Consider the following 27,539-nt stretch of genomic DNA (forward strand, 5'->3'; position numbering starts at 1 on the left):
GAGGAGGAAAAAAGTACGAATACGATCGTTTTGCTAGAGTGTCTTTTCCGACCAATTAGAGGTGCCATTTATCATGAATGATGTGCGAGAGTAGGGGGTCATTTAACCAAATTCGCTTCTCCCCCTCAGGCCATTGGGGTGGGGGGAGCGGCAGTTTCCCAAATGCTTTGTGTCCGAACCCACTAAACCCCCCCCCTCCCCCCTTTGACAGATCTTGGCTACGGCCCTGCATAGAACATAACAAATTGACCTGAGTGGTCTAAACTACGTCGGGGTACCATACTCAAATTCAGTAAAAACTTATGGCTACGTTAATATACTGTTACACTCGGATCCCGATGGTAAAACTCCCATGACAGCCAAAATTTAATTAGGAGTTTGGTATAACCATTTGGTATAAATGTAATAAATATATGCCTTTGACTGTTTAAATAAACCATACACAAGGCTGCACCACTGAATTCTGGGTTCAGATCATCTCAAGACTCCATTTCCGAATTCCTGAATCCATTATTGTAAATAACATATTTATACACACTAGAACATTTTTTTGAAAAATGATTTATTAAATATTCTTAAAAATAAATATGTTGAACATTTAAAATGTATTACCAAAACATAGAACATTATTTGTTGTCATGTGACATTAGCTGCACCATATTTACTGCTAGGGTAAATGTCGGAATCACAGCTTTCAGCTGACATCTGATGACTGTTTTCACTCTGCTTCTTTCTTCTCCTTCTCCTCTTTTCAGAACTCTGACCTGATAAAGAAATATCTGACACACCAGAACTAATGGAATTGGCAGAAGGCATTCGTGTACTAGTGATTGCCTTGGGTGGGATGTCAGAAACTCCAGAACTAATGGAATTGGCAGAAGGCATTCGTGTACTAGTGACTGCTTTGGGAGGGATGTCAGAAACACCAGAACTAATGGAATTGGCAGAAGGTGTTCGTGTACTAGTGATTGCCTTGGGTGGAATGTCAGAAACACCAGATTTAATAGAATTGGCAGAAGGCATTCGTATATGACTGGCTGCTTTGGGTGTTATGTCAGACACACCAGAACTAATAGATGTGACAGAAAAGGTCTGTATACTAGAAGCATCTGCTTTGGAAGTCAGTTGAGTGTCTTTTTGAAATGAAGACTCCTTCCCATTAATGACCTTCTCTTGACCTATTTCAAAGACTTTTTCAAATGTGTTGTCATCATCAGCAAATAAATTTCTTGAAGATGATGACTGCCATCTCTGTGTAAAACTAGTTTTTTGGTCAAAACTTTCTATACCATTCTGCCTATTTGTATAACTTCCCTTGGATATACTTCTTAACTTATAAGGTTTTGTATGTTCTTTCTCTTCTAATATACTTTGTAATTCTTCAATTTTTTCCTGTTGTACAGAAAGCTGGGTGGACAGTTGCAGTATAACTTTTGTACGACTATCTTCCCAGTCTGGGATATCTGTTTCTTCATCACCATTGTTCATATCATGTTTACTTTTGGATTCTAGGCATGCTTTGTCCAGTTTTGCTGGGGAAAACGAAAAGTGAAATGTATTACAAATCATGATATTTTAGTAGCATACTTCAAACTCTGCAAAATGTTCAAATTCTGCAAAGAGTTCAAATTGCTCATATTATATACATAAAAATGTGAAGGTACTGTATGCTGTCTACATAAACATATATGATAGTTGATTATAAACTTAATAATGAACTTAAATATAAAATGATGGTATACAAAAAATGGTATAATGACCTTATACATAACAATATATGTAGTAAAATAATACTAGTAAATTATACTTTTACACTGACTGCAGTACTTAATCAACGAGGCTTCAAAGTTAATGATTTATTATTGTCCACCTGAAACTGCTTTTGTTAAATAACCAATTTTAATGTCACGTAATATTATTCACTTTGACCAATAACTTTAAAATAATATCCAGTCGGAGCGTATACATTATTATTATCAGACAATAATAATAATATCCTGGATTTATATAGCGCCTAATGTTGTGAAACCTCTAGGCGCTGAACATTATTACCCCAGTCATTTTTTTGGATCAAAGACGTATGGAAACATACTCCCATAATGCAGCTAATCAGTGCACCGTTGTGTCTTGATCCAACAGGGTTCCCATTAATACACCTGGGTGGAGAGAGGCAAACACAAATAAAGTATCTTGCCTAAGGATACAAGCAATGCTGCGAGAGTTGGATTCGAACCTCGATCTCAAGATCAGTAGTCGAACGTCCAACACACTGCGCCACACGCCCTTACAAGTTAAATGTAACAGTTTGTATCTTCTTTTTTTTTAAAAGAAAAATATTCATTTTTATTCATATTTTTCCAGTGAATGTGACTTAATTCATAAAAGTGCAAACTGACCTATTCAAAATTCGATTTTATTCATCTTTATGGTTTAGGGGACAATACATCTTTAATGAGAAGCATATACATTGAACATTAAATCAATCATAATGTGCAATTATGTCAAATCAAAGAAATATAAAAGACTGTTAGGAACACCTGTCAGTTTGTAGTTCTTCTCCTCCATTAATGACATTTCTTGTTTCAATTTATAAATATTAAGCGACCCTTCTTGCTTCACCTCAGCTAGTTGTGTTTTTATTGCATTTAAACGTTTTTTGTATTTCAGTTTCTACAAAATAAGAGATATAACATTCAAAGGAGGTATATGTATGAAAAATAGTTTAAATAATTTAGTCTAATATAATAGGCTTCAACAACTATGAAAACCTTAGTGCACAGGTACAGTTGTGGCTGGCGTTAAATAGAAAGAGCATGATCGATGCAATGGCAGTTGTGTATAAAACAAACATTCTCTTTTTACCAGTTTATCCATCTGTTGGTGATGACTATTGATGTCCGCTTGCAACTGCTCTATATATAAATCTTTTGCTTCTAATGTTTCCGTAAGCTCCTGTTCTTCGTTTGGTACTATCTGTGTTTGTAATGATTCAATGATTTGCTCTAACTCTGAAACTTTGTCTCTTAGTTCAAAGTTTTCACCTTCGACCTCTGCCATCTTCAAATTAAAAAATGCATATGTTACTGTACTGAATTATTTTATTCTCCTTGGCTGGCATATCATTATCAAATTAAGATAGTTCAGAAGCGCTTGAGTGAAAAACTGAAACTCTTTTTATCTGAAATGGTTTATTCTGTTCCAAAATGTGTATTTAAATAGGCAGTTGTACCAATGACATTTCATAGCATGTAAAATATTTGACACATCTGCATGCACAACTTTCGGGACTATATTTAAATATTAACAAAAATAAACATTTACAAACATTCAGCTTTGATAACCTTGCCATATGCTACATATAATTATATTTGTTGATTGTACTATAGTTGCACTATATAAGTAGATTGTCAAATTCATGCGACAAAAAAAGAAAATATAATCAAAATTTGCAGAAAGTAGGAATTAAACACTGTTATTTCAAAATCGGAACTTCTGTTGAATTACTAAGGAAACGGACGTAGGGAAATATCTAAACAAAATATGGTGACCGCTGGTAAATTGTGCGTGTTATATTGTTGACTGCTGGTTAATTTTACGCTGCAGTCTGTCAATTTACACAGGTTCTTCCAACCCTGGATTTCTATAACGTTAATGGTTAATATATATGATGAAATGGGATCTAAATTTTAATTTAGTGACAGAGAAAACATTTAGTATGATATTAAGGGTGTTGCCCGGGCAACTGGGGCAACACCCCTGCGTCCGCTCCTGATAAAGTAATGATATACCAGAAAATAAAAGTAGAACGATAAACATAAATAGTTAGCTTTATAAATCATGTCATGTGCATATTTGTTGATTTCATCATCATTATTGCATGTAAAATATAAGTAACATTACCTGTTTTTCAATATTATCATTTTTCTTTTCCGATTCCTTCAAACACTCTTCTGTAGTAATAGTATTCAGTGATTTCTTCAATTCTGTCCGTTGCTGATCTAAGTCAATCTGTGAATACATTACAAATAAACTATATACGACTATAGTAGAATGTATTCTTTGGTTGATACTTTTTTGGTCCTTTTATTTTTGGCCCTTCTATCAGTGATGGTATTCTGTTTAATAATGTGTTTTTCTTTTTGATCATCTAAAATTGTAGTATAAGTAATTGTAGTATTTATTCAGACACAATCCAAATTTTATCATCTGAAAATCGTTTATCAATTTAAAATTTGGCAACGAGGATGGCCGTTAAAGACCACTATATGCCGATGTTTGAGCAGTTTAATGAAGGTGAGAAATTTTGACTGTTATTTGGAGTGGTTTGAGATTTATGTGGAGGCGATTGGACTAGGCCTACATGGAGAGCCGGAGGCAGATGATGCAGGTGGTACTGTTGGAGCTAGAGTGGCAGCCATTTTCCTGAACGCGATAGGTCGTAAGTACTACGGTATTTTGAGGGATTTGGTTAGCCCAAAGGCACCCAAAGATATTCCATATGATGAATTAAAGTCCACACTTAAGAGACATTTTACTAAGCCGATAATTACCATTCCCGAAAGGCATAAGTTTATTCAACGTAATCAACGTCCCGATAAAAAGACTTCTGAATACATAGTTGCTCTGAAACATTTAAGTTTGAATTGCAAGTTTGGCGAGAAGCTGGACGTGATAGGTTCATAAGCGGGATGAGAGACCAAAATACGTCATTGAAATTAATGGAAAAGGCGGGTGTGGCTGAGTTGAGTTTTATATGAATCACAATGTCATTATTTATTCATGTATGTTGTTGCTAATACTAAGCATTCTCTTTTAGGGCGAGACTGGTTAAATGTTATTAAGTTAAATTGGCAAGACTGTTTTCACAATAATTATGTTAACTAGACATGAAACTCGTCACTTTGACGAGTTCGGTTATCCGCCGCGCAAGTGGTGCAACATGGACGTTTTAACATTAAGGGGATAGGTTGAAGACAATAGGAAGTGTTCACGTTGGCATTATGATCTGAACTGAAGAATATGATATGTTGTTATTGCTGAATTCTATTATTTTGACAGTATAATCTGTATCCATATCACATACAGTGTAGAATAGGTGAAATTACGGGACCTGCTAATTATTGCAATTTTTACACTTACACTTACACTTACACTTAATGTTTGATGGAAATAGTTTAGGCTAGTGCCTATTAGATTCCATTTCTAGCCGAAAATAGTTGTCAAGTCTAGACTTAAAGATGTTCACTGAAGAGGCTTGTATTACATATTTAGGCAGAGAATTCCAGTGATGTATGACTCTGATGGTAAAAAAGTTGACCCTGCACATAAGATTTCCTCTAAGTTTTGGACGATATAGTTTTAAGCTGTGTCCCCTGGTTCTGATGTTGTGAGACAATTTAAATAAATCTTTTGGGTCAATATCCTCAAAGCCTTTCAAAATTTTGAAAGCTTCAATCAAATCTCCTCGTAGTCTTCTTGTCTCTAATGGTTGAAGATCAAGATATTCTAACCTTTTATCATATGGTAGATCACTTATTGACTTAACCATCTTTGTAGCTCTTCTCTGCACCTTCTCCAAGATTTCTTTGTCTTTGTTATAGTAAGGAGACCAGGACTGTATACAGTATTCCATATGTGGACGGATGTATGCCTTGTACATAACCTGAAAACTTTCTTTGTCAATATTTTTGAATGTTCTTTTGACAGTTCTCATACTATTCGTCGCTCTAGCTGCTGCTGCAGCACACTGTCGGCTTGGCTTGCAGTAAAATATCTTTAACATGTTGACGGTTTTAAAATGAAACGCGAAGGTAGCAATTTCGGAAGGAAATTATCTCAGAAGAAATTTGAATACGTGAAATATTGATGCGCGCTCTTTTAAATGTAATGAATTATGACGCAAAAGATGAAAATACAACTTTTTTTATATGCCATATGATGACATCACAACATCCGATTGGCAACATTTTCACATGATTTCGTATCTACAATCCAATAGCTTCCACAAAACGTTTTAATCGTGATTATCACATTTTATTCTTACGAGCTATAACAGATTAAAATTTACTGTAAAGATGAAATTAATGTCACACGTAATTTAAATTTTTAGACATGATGACGTCATAAAAATTAAAATATTTTTAACTCATGCGAAAGATAGTTGATTGACCAAGACAATATCAAAATCGGGGTGAAAATGGAAAACGGATAAGTGGAGATGCGCTCTATTAAATGTAATGAGCTATGACGAAAGATACAAAAATCCTAAATTTTATATTCGCGTGGCCATACGATGACGTCACAATGTCTGGTTAGCCATATTAATACATGATCCGATATCTACAACTCATCAACTTCCAGAATATGTCATCCACAAAAAGTTGACCGTGTAGTTTAGAAATTAGGACTGTTTAAAAAAAGGCATAATTTTGACGAATTTTTGAACTTTTTCATAAAAAACGCACGCAAATTGTCCAATTCAATTTGTAAAAGATGTCTTCGTACATTTTTCTCCAGATGGCGTATACAGAGAATGTGAGATGAAACACAATTAACACAATAATTTTTATTCATTTTGTTATTGCATGTTATGGTGTAATAATTATTATTATTGCCGATTGCTTGCTATATAAAATACACGGTAATATTAAGTTTATAAAACTTCAGTTTTTATTTTCTCTTGCCACATCCCTATTCTATAATGATTCTACTCTTTTTTGAAACATACGAAAACCAAAACAAAACTTTAAAATGATAATTGACTTTCGGGAGATTACAGAATTAAAAAATGATAATCATTACGTTTTCTGGAAGCTATTGGATTGTAGATACGAATTCATGTGAACATTTTGCCAATCAGATGTTTTGACATCATCATATGGCCAGTTGAGTAAAAAAGTCGTATTTTCATCTTTTGCGTCATAGTTCATCACATTTAAAAGAGCGCGCATCTATATGTTACATATTCAATTTTTTTCTACACGTTAATATGTTGCTGCTGAGATAATTTCCTTCCGAAATAGTTATCTTCGTGTTTCATTTTGATGCCGTCACCATGTTAAAAATTGGAATAAATGGCGGGTCCCGAAATTTCACCTATTCTACGCTGTATGTAATACGTATACACACTGTTTAGCTGTCTATACTATATGACACATAGATAGAATTCAGCACTATCAACATGTCATATTCTTCATTTGAGGTACCCAGCAGGCGACCATAGTTTTCCAAAACCCTCCAATTCACAGTAACAACACATAATATTCTGATTAATTTACATTATATTATACAGTTGTGAAGAAAAGCTTTGAAGCTATTGTGTGATCGGAAAATTAAATGGAGTCTACAAAAAAAGAAAATTTGTATCTAGCGCATACACATTATCAGTTCGTGTACAAGGCTTCTTGTGGCTGAATATTTCTGTAAAAATTAGCATGAAAAACAAATTTAAAAAAAATCAATTTAAAAAATGATTTACGATGCATTAATCATTTACAAATGAAACTGTAAAGCGGATAAGTAAATATCAAAATTGTTTTGGCTCAGTGGACGATTAACCCCAAAATTCCTATTCTCCTCTGTACAAAAGTTTCCGCTTGTGACGTCACAATTTTTTTCCATTTCTTAGGGCTGTTTTCCTTGCCTTATCGTCATCTCCGAAATGTACTATTACAGTCAGCAGTATGTAACAGTATTACTACGTGTTGAAGACATAACATGAAACTTTTTGAAACCTTTTCATATCATCTTTAATTCTCAACTGCTAGTTGTTAAATTGTATTTTCACGCTTAGCCAGCTACGTCCCAAGAGGACTACTCATTCAGAAGCTATAAGCAAGCAGCAGTTATAGTTCTAGAGGCTGACGTTTTTGATAATTTGTAAACTAGGATGGGTCATGCTAAAATTACAAACCCCAAAGCTCTTCAGGAGAAGAGAGTCTATGAAAAAATTTGCTGATAATACAGTATTATATAGATGCATGTAGACAGTAATCTGTAAAATCTTGTTCAATAAATAATGACTTTGTTCTTGCTGTCAACCTGTATTATAATAATTCTTTGTCAAATAATCAAAATCAAAGTCCCATTTGACTGTTAATCTAGACCGATATTATAATACTGTAATTCGCTGTCAGATAATCATTGAATTATTATCAAAACAGTCAAATATAATAATAGCAAAGTTTTTGTTTGTAATAGGATACAATTTGTTCACACTTGAAGCTTTAGTCTTGATGAAGTGACCCCCACACTTGACCTTCGCAATAAAATAAGCTAAAGTGACAGAAATTGAGTCTGTTTAGTAAAATAAAGTAATATTATTTAGACATCATTTTTATTTTAAAATTATTTAATAAGCACATCATCATTTACAGATTCAGTATTTTTTATTTAATTTTAATTATGACATATTAAAGTATGAATTCTTGTTGTATTTTTCAAACACAAAATTCACTTCTGTAACAAAAAAATAATATTTATTCACGTATAAAAAGAGAAAAGAAACGTTTAATTATAACTCAAAAACCATTGTCTGACAGACAATTTAAGTATTTTTTGCTTTAAATACATTTCTTTTCAATTTCAGGTAAATTATTGTTTGGTTACAGTTTACACATCCAAAAACAAATTTGAAATTGAAAAATATTTTTCAGGGGGACAATATATCTCTACCAATGTTACGTCAACAAGCAAGAAGTGTTTTTTAAGAGAAATATTTCTTGTTTATGATGTATGGTATGACAATTTGTTATGGTGTGACGATTTTTAGGTACCAGTATAGGCCTACAGTATAAATAGCCTTGTATTTTATTAAACTTCTTAATAAGCAATAAAGTCATGTGAAAAATATTTATTTATTACAAATTTGGCAAATTGCCCAAGGGGAACCATGGCATAATGGCCTAACACAGAAGTGGGTTACCTTTTGATGGTTATGTGGCGGATCAAGGATTTTTTAAATTGGGAGTGCTAACATAATACTGTACTAATAATAATATAAAATAGATATAAAAAAGTAGTTTATAATTTCATTTTTAGCTCTTATAAGGAGGATATAATAATATGCGTACCTGATTTGAAGATCAAAACAAAAGAAAATGCTAAGGTACATTAAGTATAGTAATTAGTTTTGTTGGGTTTATTGTTTGTTGTAAGGTACCTTACCTTACTGGAGTGCAAACTTGTCTCAACAATACATCCATCTGAGTTGGATCTTGTCCATCTTTAAATAATTAAAACACTTGTTAATTGATAATTTATTCACTGATCATCTATATAATAAATTATGCTTAATTCTGACATAGGCGAGCACAATGGAAAGATCTCTGCCTTGGGTACCTACTGTACCTCATCTATCTCAGATGTACCACGAAACATAGATTCTCACTATTATGATAGTGTTCTATTTTTTCCTTCAAGGCTTTGCGTGCACAGTCTTCTCTCTGCATGGTCTTAGCTTTAGAAACGCCCATCAACTAATCATCAATCTCGTATGTCTATCTGTTTGTTAGCAGGATTACTCAAAAAGTTTTTGCAAGATCTCTACCAAAATGAAAATGCAGATAGATATGTGGTCAAGGACCACTCCATTAAATTTTGGAGGCAATCCGACCACGGTCCCAATTCTGGACCACTTTTTAGTATTATTTTCAGACCTGCTGTTAAAAGATAGGACTGAATTTTCAAAAACCGGCGAGCAGTCTTAAAGTAAAAAGTAAACTGAAATTGCACTTTCGAGAACTAATTTTAAAACATAATTTGATTTAATGTACAGGTTTTTTGATACAATTTCAATTTATATGTTGTACTTCTACCGTATTACCTCCAAATTCCAGTATCTCCACTCTATCATTCCCCTTCGGGTAGTAACAAAGTGCAAGGCAGCGAGGCATGCGAGGCAGGGAAGGCAAGCAAGGTAAGTCAGAAATGTATGCGAGGCATCGTTTTACCATCATCAAAAAATGCGAGGCATCATTTTATCATTTCCCAAAATTGCGAGGCAGGAAATCACCGAAATTGAAGTAGCCTAGGCCCGGTAGTTCCCATTTGCACCTGCTTGTATTTTAACTCGAAATTTGTTTTAATCCTGAATACCACACCTTAGAATTAATAGGCCTACTTTAATGAAGAAAAATCATATAAAAATAACTTTAAATCCATTAAATTTTCCTTGCATACTGTTCGCGAATTTCACACACTCAATGTTCAATATTTTGGTTTCTATGGAACGCCAAAATAGCAAAATTAATTAGAGGGCAAAAAACTCTGTGGAATCCATATATTCAACGCATTATTTTGTGAAAATCACGTACAATTTCAATAGATTTTGTCACTGTCACTTGTAAGTAAGGAAAAATGTTACTGTTGATACTGTACACGGTTTCGTTAAAGATGTATTGTCCCTTGAAACATAAAAAAATGAAGGTCAGAATATTCTAAATTTAAATTGGCCATATCAAAGTAATATTAAAGTTATTCACTTTAAGTCGAAAATTCGAGCCAAAAACAACAATTTTACGTAATTAACAGCTAAATTAATTTTATTACATTTCGTCTGGAAAATCGTCGCGAGCGAAAGTAAACAAAGATTTCAAACCATGATTATACATTATGCATGATGCTAATTAGGATTGTTTACAACTCGTCATGGTTGAGAAGGTGTTTTCACACAGATCGCGAGGAAGTTTTATGATTATGCATACAGAGTAGTCAAATAAGCGCGTTGCATTATGAGATATGTTTTGATCGAAAACTCTGACTGGAAGTCAAAGTTATTTTTTGAACCAAAAAACGTCTGTATTTCAGTTAAATGATTTTTTTTTCGACTAATTTTTGGTGAAAGTTAATAACTATTATGATACTTCAAAATGACCCACTTTTTTTCGAAATCTTTTATTTTTTATTTTTTTGGAATTTGACAAAGGGACAATACATCTTTAACCTTTTAAAGAATAAAATAGAAAATTTCATCATAATATCCTTAGTAGGATGTCCTAGGCTAGGTAGTGATCGATTATTATTCTTTGAAAAAGAACAGTATCAGCAGTAACATATTACAGCATTTTTATTGACAAATTAACAAATATATTGAAATTAAACGTGTTTTTCACCAATAAATGCATGAGAAATTGATATATTTGATTGATTGAGTTTTAGTCCTCTATTATCGTTTTGCCCATGAAGCTAGTTAATTCTATTTCCTTATTCTGAATTCAAGGCATTATATATAATGAAAAAACCTCAAAACGAAACCTGTACTTCCCTCTGGTATCCAGTATCATTTACTACTATGGCTAATGCTATCATCTTACACTATTGATAATTTTATAAATTACCTTTTTTTTGTAAACATTTTGTAATGTACTTTTATAAGTGTTACCCCAAATTTCACAACAATCATTAATATATATGGTAATATCAATGCATAAAAAAAATAAATTTTACACTACTTTTTAGCAGTTTTCTCAATTTATATATTATACTGATGTTTTTATCAATTGTTGTTTGTATACGTTTTAATTTTTTTTTTTTTACCAATTTTACAATCTATTTCTATTCCGAGAAATGTTTTGATATAAATAGGCCTACGTTGTTGATGTATTGAATTAATTCTGTGAAGTCTTTTTGACCAACTTTTTCATATCATTATGAACAAACAATTTGAACACTGTAGTCAACTTATACTAGCCTTATACAATCGCACAGTATGTGATACAATATTTCTGGGTTCTGATTTCTGATTTGAAAAAAACAAAGATGGTTAATCAGAAGATAGATAGCCCTTCAAAGCAAATAATTTTAGTGCAATTAATTTTAATATTTCGCCATTTTGAACAAAAAGAATGTACACACCACAGGATCGTCAAGGCACCCACATTACATCCCATCGTGCCTGATGCAGCATGATGTGATTCTCGTAAGCAATATATAATACACGACCTTTGATGAAAATGTGTAAACATGTGTACAGTACCAACACATTTTCAAGTACATTGCATTGCATTGCATCGAACAGTATCAGCAGTAACATATTACAGCATTTTTATTGACAAATTAATAATTTCAAATCCATTGAAACAAAAATATTGAACATTGAATAAGTGAAATTCCCGAACAGTGTGTGAGAAACACGCCTGTAAAATCATTAATATAAGGATTTATTTGCTACTTTTTATGTGATTCTTCTTCATTAAAGTACATATGATCACTTCTAAGGTGTGGTATTCACACGATAAAGTTAGTTATCAAATTTGGAGTCAAAATACAAGCGAAGGTAACTAGCGCCAGGTTTATCAGTACGTACATGGACAACAAATAACTAGACATGAAACTCGTCACTTTGACGAGTTAGTTATCCGCACGACAAACGCCACATGCACGTCATACGTTGGAATATTGCACACAGAAAAAGATTATTGCATTATGACCTGAACTGAAGAATATGATATGTTGTTATTGCTGAACTTTTATATATATATATATATATATATATATATATATATATTTTTTCAGTCAACTTTTGTTAAGTTTCAATTTAAATTGTTATATGGTTTTCGACCTATGTTGAATACGCGAAATTCGTAAAAACGCGCGTAAGTCATGTTTCGCAACTCTGACGTCATTCACAATAGGAGCTGCACAATTTGACGTAAATGCCCACATGTTGACAAAGTTATAAAATGTTTTGTTTACACATTTTTGAGATACGCGAGACACAAAATTGACAGAAAGAAAGAATACCGTATTTTCCGGAGTATAGGTCGACCCCAAGTATAAGTCGACCCGCAACTTTGACCTAGAATATCGTTGATTTTGGTATGACCTGAATATAAGTCGACCCCCAAAATCGCCTAATAACACAACTTACTTTGAAGTTTAAAGAGGGCTAGAAATGTATGAAATGTGGTTGTTATTAAAATGTAATCAATAATATTTATAAGACAATCTATTATTATTATTATTTATATATTTTACTTCGCCAGCTTATAATAAATGACAGCGATGTAGCATTACTTGCCATCAGTGATGTTTTTTCGCGTCACTCGAATAAATTAAAACTTTAATAAAAAATTGTACAGGCTAGTAGTTTTAAATCGCGTTATCTGAATGTACATGCGCCCGACTAAGGAGAATTTATTTTATGAATAGACATGCGCAGTAATTGTAATTACGAACAAACAAACAAACTGCGCATGTGTATAGATGAAAATATCGCGCAATAACAAACATGCTGCATGGACATTCCGACGTCGTAGTTCGTTTGTGGTGTGTGTTACGATGTTTTCGCGAGTGATTAAGAAGCATATAAAACACAAATGAAAACTATTTATTCTTAATTATCTTAAAAGCGTAATATTAACATCAAAATGAGTCTTTGTAATATATTAATATTTTATTGACCAGTACTTGTTGGAGTTGTATTATTTTGTACAATGTAGGTATTAACCCCTTCTCTGCGTATACCCGGTACTACCGGGTATAAACAAACGTCGTTGAAATACGTATACCCGGTAATACCGGGTATGGGCAAAACAATTATTTAATCGTATTTGCCTATAATATATAGCACCCTCTATATTCTTTCGATGAACTTGAATATTTTTGCAAGTCATTAAAAAAATTTTCCAGCAAAAAAAACGGCCCTCTATAGTTGTATTATCGTCTTGAAAATAATGCGCCCTCTATAGTTAATTAATTAATTAATTATATATAGTATAGTATATATAATAGTATTTCTATCTTGGAAAGTTGTTTTGAGTAGCGTAATGGCGGCAATTTTGAAAGTAACAAAAATTTACCAGCCCCAATAGGGCAACATCGTGTTTATCACAACACCCAAAAACAAAATTCTGAAACAATAGTTAGATTTTGTACTATAGTGAATTTTTGGAAACTGTCATTATTTTCACGATTTTGCCCCAAAACTTTGATTTGTGCATAATTTTTATAAAACAATCAAAATAATTCAATTTTTTTTTATATTTTTATTTGTTATACGTATCTTCATCAATATCCAGTTGGAAAAACGTATTCCATAAGAATTCTTATAAAAAATATAGTTTTTATCATTGATTCGATAAAAAACAAGAAATCCAAAATACCTGTAATGACGTCACATGATGTCATCAATATGCAAATTACTTTTTTTTTTATACCTAACTGTAGACTAACCCTTTGCCCATCACACACCACAAAAATAATTACACAATTATCTCAATTAGTATTTTTTTGCAATTTATTAAAATATCATACGTTTTTCTTAAATATATATTACGCACAGAGGTAGGAATAATGCTCCGCAGTGAAAGGGTTAAATTGAAAACATCTGTGAGTGATTGATGATAGGCCACTGACCTTGCTAGGCCTTGACAGCTGACGGATTTTGAACATATTTTTTCGGCCCGATTTTTTTCAAAAATCGCATGATCGACCCCCCAATTTTGCAATTAAAATTTTCCCACAAAGTCTCGACCTATACTCCGAAAAATACGGTAATGCAGAAAAAAATACGATTACAAGGAGTTATCAGCTGAAAGCGGATAACTAAAAATCGTTCGTAATATACCTACTAAAACAGGAATAGTGTATCATTATTAATATAGTACACCAATTATTATTATATTAAAATTGATTAAATTATTTTCTACATAGGCCTCTAGGTTAGGGCTAAGCATATTAGCTAAAGTTTAATTTAATTACAATTGTCAGACTTTTTTCACACACGTTTTTTTCTTTGCGGCATGTTATTTGATTGGCATATCAGTTACCTTTTATTCACCGCCAGTTATTGAACTTGTCCTGGCAATCGCTGTCGCTTTTTTGCGAGAGAGGTACATGTGTTGATTTCCTAGAGAATGGAATGTCAAAAATGACTTTGGCACTCTGCTCAGAGATAAGTCTGTGCGTTGCTGCTGAAACCATATGCTACAGGAGGGGGAATCAACACAAGGCCGAATTCTATCGGGGAAAAATCATTCCGCTACCTGCTAAATAGTAAAGAGGGATTTTCCATCTCTCGGGTCTACCGGATCGAGGCGTGGGGGTGTAACAAAATATTATATATATTTTCACTCTGATATGTTCGAGAGACATATTAAACAAACATGGCAGTCATTTGATGAGTGTCGCTATAACAATTATTGTTTATCGAAAGTTGAAGACTGTCGTTCAGATTTTAAAAATATGGCGCATACGGATCACAACTTTTGAACAGTTTGGGCACTTTTGTAAAAGTAAAAAAACAATCGTTACATAAAAAAAATCAACATGATGAGTGTATACACGAATCTATTTCGATACGCTAGGCCTATTATAAAAATATAAATAAATGATTATTCGGCCTATAATATAGCATAATAGCACGTTAAGATATGCCGCACCTTTTTGAAATTGTAAACTATATGCCTCGCACTTTTGGAAATGATAAAATGATGCCTCGCACAAATATTTGGCGTGCCTCGCACTTTGTCAACACTCTTCCCCTTCCCAACACACCCCGTTCTTGGTGATGTGTTTAAGACGCGTGTTAAGCAATTACTTCCAACCCATAACCCCTCAGTGGTAGTTTTCAAACGTAGTTTGTATATTACATTCCCAGCACAGTTTCATTCATGTTGAAAGGCCTACGACCCCACCCCAAACAGCCCCTTCCCAGAGGTAATAAAAAATACTTTAATAATGTCCTACAATAATAACCTACTACCACTAGCCCAAGCAGAAATCCCCAACATCCTCTCAAACAAAGCTCGAACCACTGCACACGTGGGTGTAATTTTGACAGTTACGACATTGTGAGCTTTGAGCACAATTAGCCAATCACAGCGCCGGATACGGATACCAATATCTTGTCAATAGACCAATGAATTATGGAGCTATGGCCATTTGGGCGCCATTTTGAAACTGGGGTTGTTACCATGGTTACGGAATCATGAAAATTTGTTACCTAACACTTTTGGTATCCTAAAAGTGAAATCTCACTTTAGGCATTAAAATCCTACGAAACTCCTATTTTCATACATGAGGAACCGGACTAGTTTAGTAACTTGTTTAGGTTTGACCTAGCCTGGATCTATGGAAGACCAATAAAACAGTCTTAACAGTTTTAGATCATTGCTATAAAACAGTCTTAGCTAAGACCACGTACAGTAACAAATTGAGTGTGTACTTTACGCGTAGAATACCAAATACATTATTTCATATATTTAAATAATAAAATAAATAATAATGTTCAAACCCATTTCTATGCTTTAAAGATGTATTGTCCCTTGAAACACAAAAAATGAAGGTCAAAATATTCTAAATTTAAATTGGCCATATCAAAGTATTATTAAAGTTATTCACTTTAAGTCGAAAATTTGAGCCAAAAACAACAAGTTTACGTAATTAACAGGTAAATTAATTTGATTACATTTCGTCTGGAAAATCGTCACGAGCGAAAGTAAACAAAGATTTCAAACCACAAGTATGCATTATACATGATGCTAATTAGGGATTGTTTACAACTCGTCACGGTTAAGAAGGTGTTTTCACACAGATCGCGAGGAAGTTTTATGATTTTTCTTCTTTTAGAAAATCGTTTAAAGATGTTTTTTTTTTGTTTTATTGAATATTGTGCAAGTTTTTGAAAAGATTGGCATGCCATTGTTTAAAGTTTTGAAAATGTTGAAATAATTTAATAGTTGAACAAGTAGACGCGCCTGGTATTGCATATTTTTAAATCACAATTAATTACGAAACTCATTCTATACCTGCAAGTGGATAGCAGCTCAGTGAGGTTTATGCAATAAAGGAAGATGATGCATGATGACGATTTTTGCATTCGATATCCGCCACTCCGATGTGAGCATGGTTTTAGGATAATAATAAAATATATAGATAATACTGTATGCCATTATAAATCAATCTACCGGGCCTACAGTAGGACTATGATGTACAATGATAGATGGAGGACCAAACGTAAAGCCTTGGCTTAATGCGTCCTCCTAACACAATTATATTTATTAATTTATGTTCTGTATTATATTGTATTGTGTGAAAACAATAACCTTAAACTTAGATTTGAGAAGGTGGACACGATTCTCAAAGAGGTAACACTGATATTTAAACATTTTGATTTACGAACGGCGTATGGATGTGAGACACTGAGTTGTACTTGCAGTACAATTATTTACATTAAATGATTATTATAAATAAAGAAATAAAAGATATTCAAACTAAAAACTATTACTATATTAGTATCGCCGACGTATATACATAAATTATATACATCGTTTCACAAAAACATGGAGGCCTATAGACGTTTCAAACATATGGTTATTAGTAATACGTCACCTTTACCTGGCCATGGACAACGATCGTACGTGTTGGGGCTTATTCGGGGGTTTATTTCAGTAACATGCCTTTTAACCATCCGCATATGATCATTTTACTAAAAACTATTTTAACATTAGAAATAAAAATATACACATGATTTGCCTCACTCAACAATAATCATTATAGGCTACACTTAATATTATCCTACATAACGGACATAAACGTAAACATTATTGTTTTTAAATAAATTGTTCTCTTTTACAATTGTTTGCATAATGAGAGACACAGACGTATATTATCTATATAATATACATGTATTAATTACAGTATAAATAGAGGTACAATTATCATATGCCTAATATTAGGGACCGCACACGGACGAGTGCGCATCTTTAGTGCGCACAAATTGAGTTGCAACGCGCAATGTTGGAATGAGCCATAGGGGTTACGTTTCGGACGATTCGTACGCGTTAGCCCTGCCGCGAAATCTAACCGCAATTTTAACCTAGATAGTACTCATTTATGTAGGTAAGGAGGATTAATTTTCAATTTTTAGTGGATAAAGAGTGTAGGGTTATTAATTAGCTAGTCATAAATGAAAAGTATGATGTTTAATTAGTCTAGAACACTATGATTTTCTCGCTGTAATACCATCGCAAGCGAGCGCAAGGCATATCAATGACTATGTCTTGGCTTGAGCCAGCCGAACGTACCATCACACGGGATCGGCTAATTCGTTGTGACGTCATAGACTTTTAAACAGGAGTACAATGACATGTACGTCTATTTTTTTACATTTAAAAATTATAGAATCGACAAATTATTAGTATTTTATTCATAAATATAATTATATTAAATCTTTCTAAATTAATATAATAGAGTAAAATAAATAAGTAACAAATAAATAGCATATATGACACCTAATTCGTGCAATAATGTAGTTAATTACAGACGGAGGGGTACGGCTATTAAATTGCACTGACTAGTGCTGTACGTGTGATACATACTTTTATAAAGCTGTTAGCTGTTCTGTCTATTAGCTATACACCCTCTGAATAATTTTGGGTTTTTTAAAATTGTTTTTCTTTTAAATAAACTACAAGTTCCATTATATATATAACCACATTTTATGATTATTATTTCATATCAGTAGGCCTAATGCAAATTTTTGCAATAGGCCTTTATATCAATAATATCTTATGTTCAATTATTTAAAATAAAGCTAGGCCTACAGTATATTTAAACATACAGTATATATTATATTTACAGTATTTATTATAAACTTAAATTTTAAAACTAATACATTTTTTTTCAGGCAGTAAATATGGGGGAAATGCTTTTCTCTCATAGTTTGCTGACCAATCTACAAAATGGCAATCGTATAGATCCAATTGACGACTTGCGATTAAGCACATTCATCAACTTTATCTCCTTCGTGAGAAAACCAATAGTACTTGGTCGACCGTTGTAACTTGATTTAAAGTTTTTTAGGCATAGTAAATGTTTTTTTTTTTTAACTACATTTTATTGAGTTTTTTCGGTTACCACGGTAACAAAAAAGTAATCTCTTGGCATCTTTACAAACTACTATAAGGTTTGTAATATTATGAAGTACCTGTAAATAAAAATACAAAATAAAAAGATTATTTTATAGCAATTATATTAATGTCTGAAATTAGGTATCCCAATGAAGCGGATTTTCGTTAAGGCGATTTTAACACGTTCGTGAAATTTCAAAAAGTGACATGTCTTTGAAGTTAAAAATAAACTATTTCTTATGTAGCCATGTGAATAAAATTTATATGTCTAGAAAGATCTTGTTTAAGAGTTTATTTATATATATTTTTAATCTATGTTTATTAAATATTTTAATAGAAAACGCGAGTTAAAAAGAGGTACAAAAGCCGGCGAGCCGAAATCCGCGCGCTAAAAATAACTTCGGAAAACACCTACCCATTTTCAAAACACGATCGCTCGGCGACCATAATAGGTGGTGGAGTAATTTTTGTTGCATGTTATTAGGCTTTAAATACTCTTTATTTTGATATGTAAATCGGTTATTATTATTATGTACATCCGCCTCAAATGTCAATTTTTCCGATAAAAATTAAATGTTTGAGTCTTTCTCATTATCAAAATCTGGGGAATTTAGTATTGAATTGAAGCTAATTTATATTTCTGTTTGATAAACTACATTGTTTTATTTGTCTTTGCGTGGTCGTCGTGCGAAGAGACCAACAAGACCAACCACTTAAAAAAATAATCCCTATCGAAAATAAAAGTATTTACCATTTTCCTTGCAGGGGGGTTTCAGTTCTCAGCTTATTACTAAATTACCGACGCCCAGGCAATTTGCATGGTATGCATGTATTAGCGCGTTAAATTATGATTGGATACCCCCGCAGTGGACTGTTCCATTTTCGGAACAAGTCTTTACTGCACACACGAGGCATGGCGAAGAATGTCGCTTCTCGTGGAATATTTGCTTCGAAACGTCAATTTTACCTATTTATTAAAGTATTTAATAAGTGGAGTATTTATCAAGCTACTATATAAAGCAAGTACGTTAGGAATAAATGTACCGAAGGAATTTAAGAAGCTTTAAATTTGCTATGCAGCGGCCGTAACCCATTCTATGTAGGCGGCCGAAAGGCGCTTTTGACAGGGTTGCCGTTATATGTATACGCTGTATCATGGCCTAAACTTGATTCCGTATTTCAATTTAAAGTGCACCTTACGTTTAGAATATTTGAAAAGGAAATAAAATTAAACATACTAATATATACTATTGAAGTAATTACTTAGTTAAATTTGAAATTCGTCTGCTTTCCTCCCGATATTTCTTCGGCAGAATTTAGTGGTGTTAGGCTTTAGGCCTATAAACTTAACTTGTAGGCGCGGCCGAGTTTACGCCCGGAATGGAATCGAACGCATAATAAGCAAGGGCTTAATTCTAATTTTTAGCGGTTCGAAAATCAATTAAAATAATATTTATGATTATAATTAAAAATTTAAATTCTAGAATTATAAAAAAATGTATACTTACGAAAAATAATATTTTAAAAAAAAGAAACAATAGCCACACAGTTTTTTAACACAATATATATTTTTTTACATTTTAACATTTTTTAACAATATTTATGTTGTATTTCAGAAATACCTACCCGTCAATATAAATAATCTTACTAAAATACATATTACATTCTATGCAATGCAAAAAAAAAGAAGTCAATTCATACACTGGTTCAAAAGTTACGAATCATTTAAAGACAGGATCTTTTTGGGCATTTTTGAGACATTTGGAAAAAATTAGCGCAAAAAGCCCTAAGACTAATTTTGGAGGGCGATATCTCAAAAAAAAATTTTGAGGACCCCCCCCAAAAAAATAGTCTTGTACAACTCTGTGGTATCTATGGGTTTAGCAAAAATTAGAACTTTCAAGTTATTAATATAAAAGTTATAACCCTTCAAAAATGGTTCCAAATATAATTGGAAAAAATGCAATTTTTCAACCAAAAATCATTGTTTTTTGGCAACTTCAACGGACGATAACTTTTGAATGGATAATCCGATTTCAATCATTTAAATTGCAAAAGTTTATGTTCAGTAAGTTCCTTTTGATTAACTGAAAGAAAAAGTACCATCATTAATTTGAAATTTTACATTGGGATACCTACTGAAATTGTTTACTATTTATAGAAAAGGAGTAAAAACGATAAATGTTTTTTAAGCCGTTGCCATGGTAACCATATATTTTATGGCACCATGAACACTTTGATTTTTTATAACATATATTGTAACTAAAAAAAGACATTAATGTTGCTAAGCAAATCCCCTTAATTACTGAGTTAATTTGTATTGTTTATTTTATTAATTGGGCGTGTCTGGTTACCATGGTAACCAACAATTTACTGCTCCGCACCTTTACAAACTAAAGAAATTGATTCGCAATCTCATGATGTACCTGTGTGGAAAATATGAAATAAAAAGATTATTTTATGGCAATTCTATGAATGTCTGAAGTTGTTTACCTTTTTTTGAATATATAATGAGGTATTATAAACAATAGCAATTTCATACATCTTGCCAACTTTTCCTATTGAAAACCATAATTTCAAAATTCCATATCTCCGCAACCCATGACCTGATTTACATAAATGAGGTATCATTCAACTCACAAACAAAGTCTTCTAGTATAATATGAGTCATGACACAGGTAGAAGCTAACACTTTGAAATTTTCATGTGTGGTCCCTACTAAATAATATTAATATCATATGCCTAATTAGTAATTTTTATCAATTAAATCTATATAGGCCTAGCTAGGCCGGTATATATCCAAAGCGGCCGCGAGCGAAAGCGGCCGCCAATAGAATCTATGAAACGCCAAGTACGTCATACAAATGTTTGGGGTAGTCACCAATGTAGCCTGCACGTCATTGTAGTACTGTATTATTATTAGGTTATTATTTTGGTACCGTTCTCAGGTATATTTGAATGGACACATTATAATTATATCTCTGTATTGTATAAATGAATAAAGTATATCATATATTTTGAGGCAGAAACAAGAAATTTGTCTGTTTTATTTTTATATCATATATTACGGATATAGATCACAGTATCTAGAAATCCTTTAAAAATATTCAATATCCGACCTGCGAAAAGGAAATAAAGATATATACAGTACTGTATAATATATATAACTTGGAACTTAAACCAGTTTTGCTTTATTTCTGCAGCATTCAGTGAAATTAATAAAGAGACCATATCTATATAAATAATATATATAACTTGGAACTTAACCAGTTCTGTTTTATTTCTGCAGCATTCAGAGAAATTAAGAGGCCATACTATATAAATATATATAGCTTGGAACTTAACCAGTTCTGTTTTATTTCTGCAACATTCAGAAAAATAAAGAGACCATACTATATAAATATATATAACTTAGAACTTAAACCAGTTCTGTTTTATATCTGCAGCATTCAGGGCGTTGTTGTGTTTTGCCTTTTGTACTGAAACAAAGGTCCTAATGCCACAAAACAAAAGCTAGAACAAAAGCAGCAGTATTTTAACAAGAGTACACTAAATTAATGAATGGGACAGCATTAATAGAGCGGACTAAATGGCCTAAATGGATTTTAAGAAATTAATTAATATTAATTAATTAATTAAATATGTCAAGATATGAATTAAAATGCATATGTAAAGATATGAATATATTAATGTATAAATATGTTAAGATATGAATACGTTAACATATGAATGTGAAATGAATATATTAAGATATGAATATAGATATGAATATGTTAGGGATATGAATGTGAAATGAATATATTAAGATATGAATGTGAAATGAATATATTAAGATATGAATGTGAAATGAATATATAAGATATGAATAAATGTTAAGATATGAAAATGTTAAGATGAATGTGAAATGAATATGTTAAGATATGAAAACGTTAAGATATGAACACGGTAAGTAATGAATATGTTGAGATATGAATACCTTGAGATATGAATATATGTTAATATATGAATATGTTGGAATATGAACACCTTAGATATGAATAAGTTAAAATATATGTATACGTTAAGATATGAATGTGAAATGAATGTTAAAGCCCCATTCCCTACGTTTTTTAGATCTAATTTAAGATCACAAACTATATTTAATGTAAAAATAATACTATATGGTCCTATTGCGATAACTTTTTTCGTCTTTAAACGGTTAAAAATGTGAAAAATAAGTCGATTCTAATAATTATAGCGGCCCGCTATAAATCCCAAAATGCATTGCGCGCGGATTGATATTTTTGTTTTTCACCTGTAATTCGCCCACTTTTCGATCGATCGTGAGGCCAAAACAAATGGAAGACTCCTAACTTTTCAGCGAAAATACCGGGTTTTCCCCAATTTGTATCAACGGAGTCTGGCAAAAATAGAAAGACAATTAATGCAGCAACTATACAACATCAGGCTAGGTATATAGCTCGCGTACGATGTTCGTACGTTACCGATGTTTACCAGCTAGGCCTACAAAACTAAGCCTAGCTAGGCTAGGCCTAAGACCGTCCACGAGAGGTCGATCGCCGCGAGCTACTTAGGTAGTGCATTGTTTCTCACTTTTTATCATAATTTACCATAAAACGTACATTTAAGACAAGAAATGACATGGTTTAATGTTTTTAAAGTGATATATATGTATTATTTTCCAAAAAACGTCCAAAATTGCAGGGAAGGGGTCTTTAAAGTATAAAACACGTTAAGACAAGAACGTGAAAAAAAAATTATTAATAGAGCGGACTACAAAATTATGAATTCATCGGCGGCCCAGCAGCCGATCCGATGGAAAGTACAGTAATCTTGAATAGATAAATAAAGTAAAGAATTTGTAATTAAAAAGCATAAGGTTAAGTGATGATTAAAAGTCACTTTTAAAAACTGTAATTGTATTGTTATATCAACTTGAATTTGTAATTAAATTTATTTGAAACTAGTGATTTGATGATTTTGCGTTTATTCTTGTGTTTGAAAAGTTTAAAGGAATTACGGTATTAGGTTTTAACTGTTTAATGCGGGGTCGTTGCCGCTTTTTAACACTTGCATTGATTACATTTTCTTTAGAAATCGGTATTCGACCCGCTTTCCAGCGCTCGCACATTATATTACAAAGGAAATCATTCATGTACTACACTGTTTAATGTAGAAACTGACGCCGACTTTTTATTTGAAATGCAACAATGAACTTGAAAATCACGCGCGTTCTTTCTTGCACATTCTATATAAGGAGAGAAAAATATTAGTAAAACATCATTTTTCTAATATCTATCAAAATGTACGAATGCATCGAATGTCAACTACCCGTTCTACAATATCAAGAAGGTCTTTTTTGTGAGGAGTGTGCAGGATGGCAGCATCGAGCATGTAATTCAGGAGTGACGCGTGCAGAGTATGAGCGAGGTGTGAGAGATGGATTCATCGACTGGACGTGTAACCAATGTGTGGCAGGATCAGAAGACGACGACGAACAACCAGACCAGCTGGAAGTATATGCCGCCGACTTGGGAAACTTCGAAGAACCAGTGGTACGTCGAGAGCCGGAGATGGAAGATCCTTATCCGCAACTAAACTCGCCGATAAATGAGGATCAAGAGAGAGAGGAGGTAACATACACTGTACTCGAAGGAACGTCTGCCTGTGGGAAAGTAAGTCAATAACTTTTTAAATTATAATTTAACAATTACATAAATGTTTCATACAAAGTTAACACCATGCTTTTTTTGTTTTACAGGACACATTAATGGACAGTCTTGGTTTCCAGTACACCCAAAAGATTGATAAACGACGAGCAAACACTACCTGGCGATGTTCACTCAGAACCCGTGCCGTAACCTGTAAAGCCACTGTCATCGAGAAAAATGGTGTATATTCTCGTGGAATAAATCATCACATTTGCGGTATGGTACCAGGTACGTCAAAGTTTTTAAAACACCTTCGGCTCATTGACAAAAATTTACAAATGTTTTTATGCAATACAATGTATGTATTTTTTTTATAGGACGTGGAAAAGTAGCTTAGTTAGTTAGTCAAGCGGCCCTTCTACCAACTCTTCAGCGTGCATAGTTTTATTCGCTCTGGTACCTCAACGAAGCAAGTTCCGCTGATGTTTGTAGTGATGTCCGGAAAACGAAGCGACGACTACACGGCTGTTCTCCGATCCATCATTGGTATGTTGCCTGCCGTCAACGTGGTACGGATTGTAACAGATTATGAAGCATCAATTTGGAAGTCAGTACGTGATGTCTTTCCAGACGTTGAAGTATGTGGATGCCTATTTCACTTTACACAGGTAAGCGTGTAGTCCACTCAATCATGCTTAGTTATCATTTTAATGTTCTGTATTTGTCTTTAATTGTTAAATTTGTTTTGTTCTTTCAGGCAGTCTTCAGGAAAGTCCAGGAATATGGATTGCAGCGGGCCTACATGCGTGACGTTGGTACCCGGACCTTCATCCGACAATTGATGACTTTGCCTGAGATGGTTGAGTATATGCGCTCGTACTGGATAGACGGCGACGTCTTCAACCCAATTGACTGGGTCGTATTCCGGCAAGAAACACGCACCAACAACGACTTGGAAGGCTATCACAATCGTCTAAACACAAGAGCCAAACGATGTAAGAATTAAAAGCTTTTAACTTTGTTCACAATGTTTAATAAACAAAAGTGTGTATGTATTAATATATGTTGTACAATCGTGGAATTAACTTTATTATAATTATTGTTTTTCAGCCAACCTGCACTTCTATCTTCTTTGCAAGCTACTTTTCGAAGAAAGCCAAACAGTGTCCATCCAGGCCGAACTTGTTTTCCGAGAAGACATCATCCGAACTCAGTCAAGACATACAGTAATCGCCAACGAACGCCTCAACACTTTCTGGGATGAATATTCACGCGGTGTACGATCAGCCAAGTCCCTCTTACTTGCAGCAAGCTGTGTGATCAGTCGTAATGCTCGTGCAAATTAATCAGTTGTATAATTATTGAAATAATTTAATTAATTGTATCTATCTATATTGTATTTCATGTGATTTTTAATGATATTTTTAAATTAATGATGCATAAATGTACTTAAGTTTATTTTTTAGTTGAATAAATTAATTTAATATTTACGTGAAATTGTGAACATCATAGCCCCGGTCTACAGTACTTAGTTTGTTTTAAATTAGATATATAAATAGTAATCCATATGAATGATACATTTATTTTTTGTTTCTTACAATTGAATTTTGTGTTAATAAATGTGTAACAGTTGTTAGAAAACAAATGCTGATGTGCTCTATTTTCTTATCTTATTATTTATCATCTGGTTCAAATTTGAAAAAAATTTAAGACATAAAGTAATGGTTACACTATTCATTCATACATCCATTTCTGTAAGAGAACATAAATAAATTTACGTTATTATCTGGTTCAACTTAACTATATTGCTTAAATATATGTTTAACATAACACACCCACATTATACACAATGACGCTTTGGCGTTTCATACAAATGCATTGTTATCTTCTTCTTCTTTCGGAATACTGCTTAACGATCCTTAAGGATCAAAACAAGCAGGGTTTGTGCACATGCTATTGCATGCATGATATTTAGTCTCTGATTAATTGCACAGTGGCTGTGTGTGACGACAGTGGCTGTGTTTGTGTGGACTAGTACACCGGGGTAACCCCCTACTCGTCTCGAAAGATGTACTAGGTTCTTTAAAGTGCACATGAGCTATGTGTACACTGGACCTACGGTTTATAGTCCTTATCCGAGAAGACTCGTTCTACCACCAGAACCATGGAGTGAGTGAGCCTCGAACCCTTGCCGATGTTATGGCTACGTAATCACGGTTCCACTGTCTTAACCGCTCGGCCACTCACTCACTTGTTATGGATTGGCGGCCGCTTTCGCTCGCGGCCGCTTTGGTCATAATCCGAAGAAAATGTATATCCCGTTAGAGCATGCATCCCGCTCCATACAAAATCGCCACCGATTTCAAACGCGACCGATTTCAGACGCGACCGATTTCATTGCAAACCGGGTTAGGAGGCCTAGCTAGCCTACTATATAGCTAGGCCAGGCCTAGATGCCTAACCCCACCACCACCGTCCTAGCTACTCTACATCTCTAGCTAGCTAGCTATTAGGGTGCTAACCTTCAATTCAAACTAATATCACTTACCTAGACTTATAATCATGACTATTCTGACCATTTATAGTAACTGATTTCACATTTGTACTTGCTCCATGACCCATGTTGTTGAACAAAAGTATTTAGACGTCAAACATGTTTATCACAAATTCAATTATCGAAACATGGCAGGCAGACGTGACACACACACACACACGTACACACACGTACACCACACACACACAACACAACTTAATGTTAACTGCACTCGCATTGGCGGATTGTACTTAGTTTCTATAGCAACAAAGTAGGAGACACAATATTATAGAGGGGGCTATGCAATTTTGATGATTTTCTTTTCGAATTTTACTACAAATTCGTATCGACCGATCTGTTTGTGGCGCGCCCCATCCATTTGGCCATGGATTAAGGAATAGAAGGATATGCATCAGTTGGGATCAAGGGCGGATTGCTATAAGCGGTCTATAAACGGTCTTAGCGCTTAGCCGGCTATAATTCGTGACGTAGCAAGTAGTCTTA

The 27,539-nt window shown here is 33.3% G+C and overlaps 1 protein-coding gene across 2 annotated transcripts; it reads right to left on the minus strand.

Moving 5' to 3' along the window:
• Nucleotides 1–555: 555 nt before the first annotated feature.
• Nucleotides 556–27,238, minus strand: LOC144853817 (uncharacterized). Of its 2 annotated transcripts, none has more exons than XM_078711664.1 (6): nt 27,051–27,238; nt 9,166–9,223; nt 3,901–4,008; nt 2,863–3,057; nt 2,538–2,670; nt 556–1,532 (listed from the first exon to the last, which is right to left on the minus strand). In XM_078711664.1, exons 1-6 carry the CDS (start codon nt 27,122–27,124, stop codon nt 637–639), a joined length of 1,464 nt encoding a protein of 487 aa, XP_078567790.1. In that variant the 5' UTR covers nt 27,125–27,238; the 3' UTR covers nt 556–636. The 2 variants fall into 2 exon arrangements, with proteins under 2 accessions (XP_078567790.1, XP_078567791.1); XM_078711665.1 differs by having other exon boundaries at nt 9,171–9,223; nt 27,051–27,121.
• Nucleotides 27,239–27,539: the final 301 nt, after the last annotated feature.

The sequence above is a fragment of the Antedon bifida genome, chromosome 10 (assembly GCF_963402885.1).
Source record: "Antedon bifida chromosome 10, ecAntBifi1.1, whole genome shotgun sequence".
Taxonomy (NCBI): Eukaryota; Metazoa; Echinodermata; class Crinoidea; order Comatulida; family Antedonidae; genus Antedon; species Antedon bifida.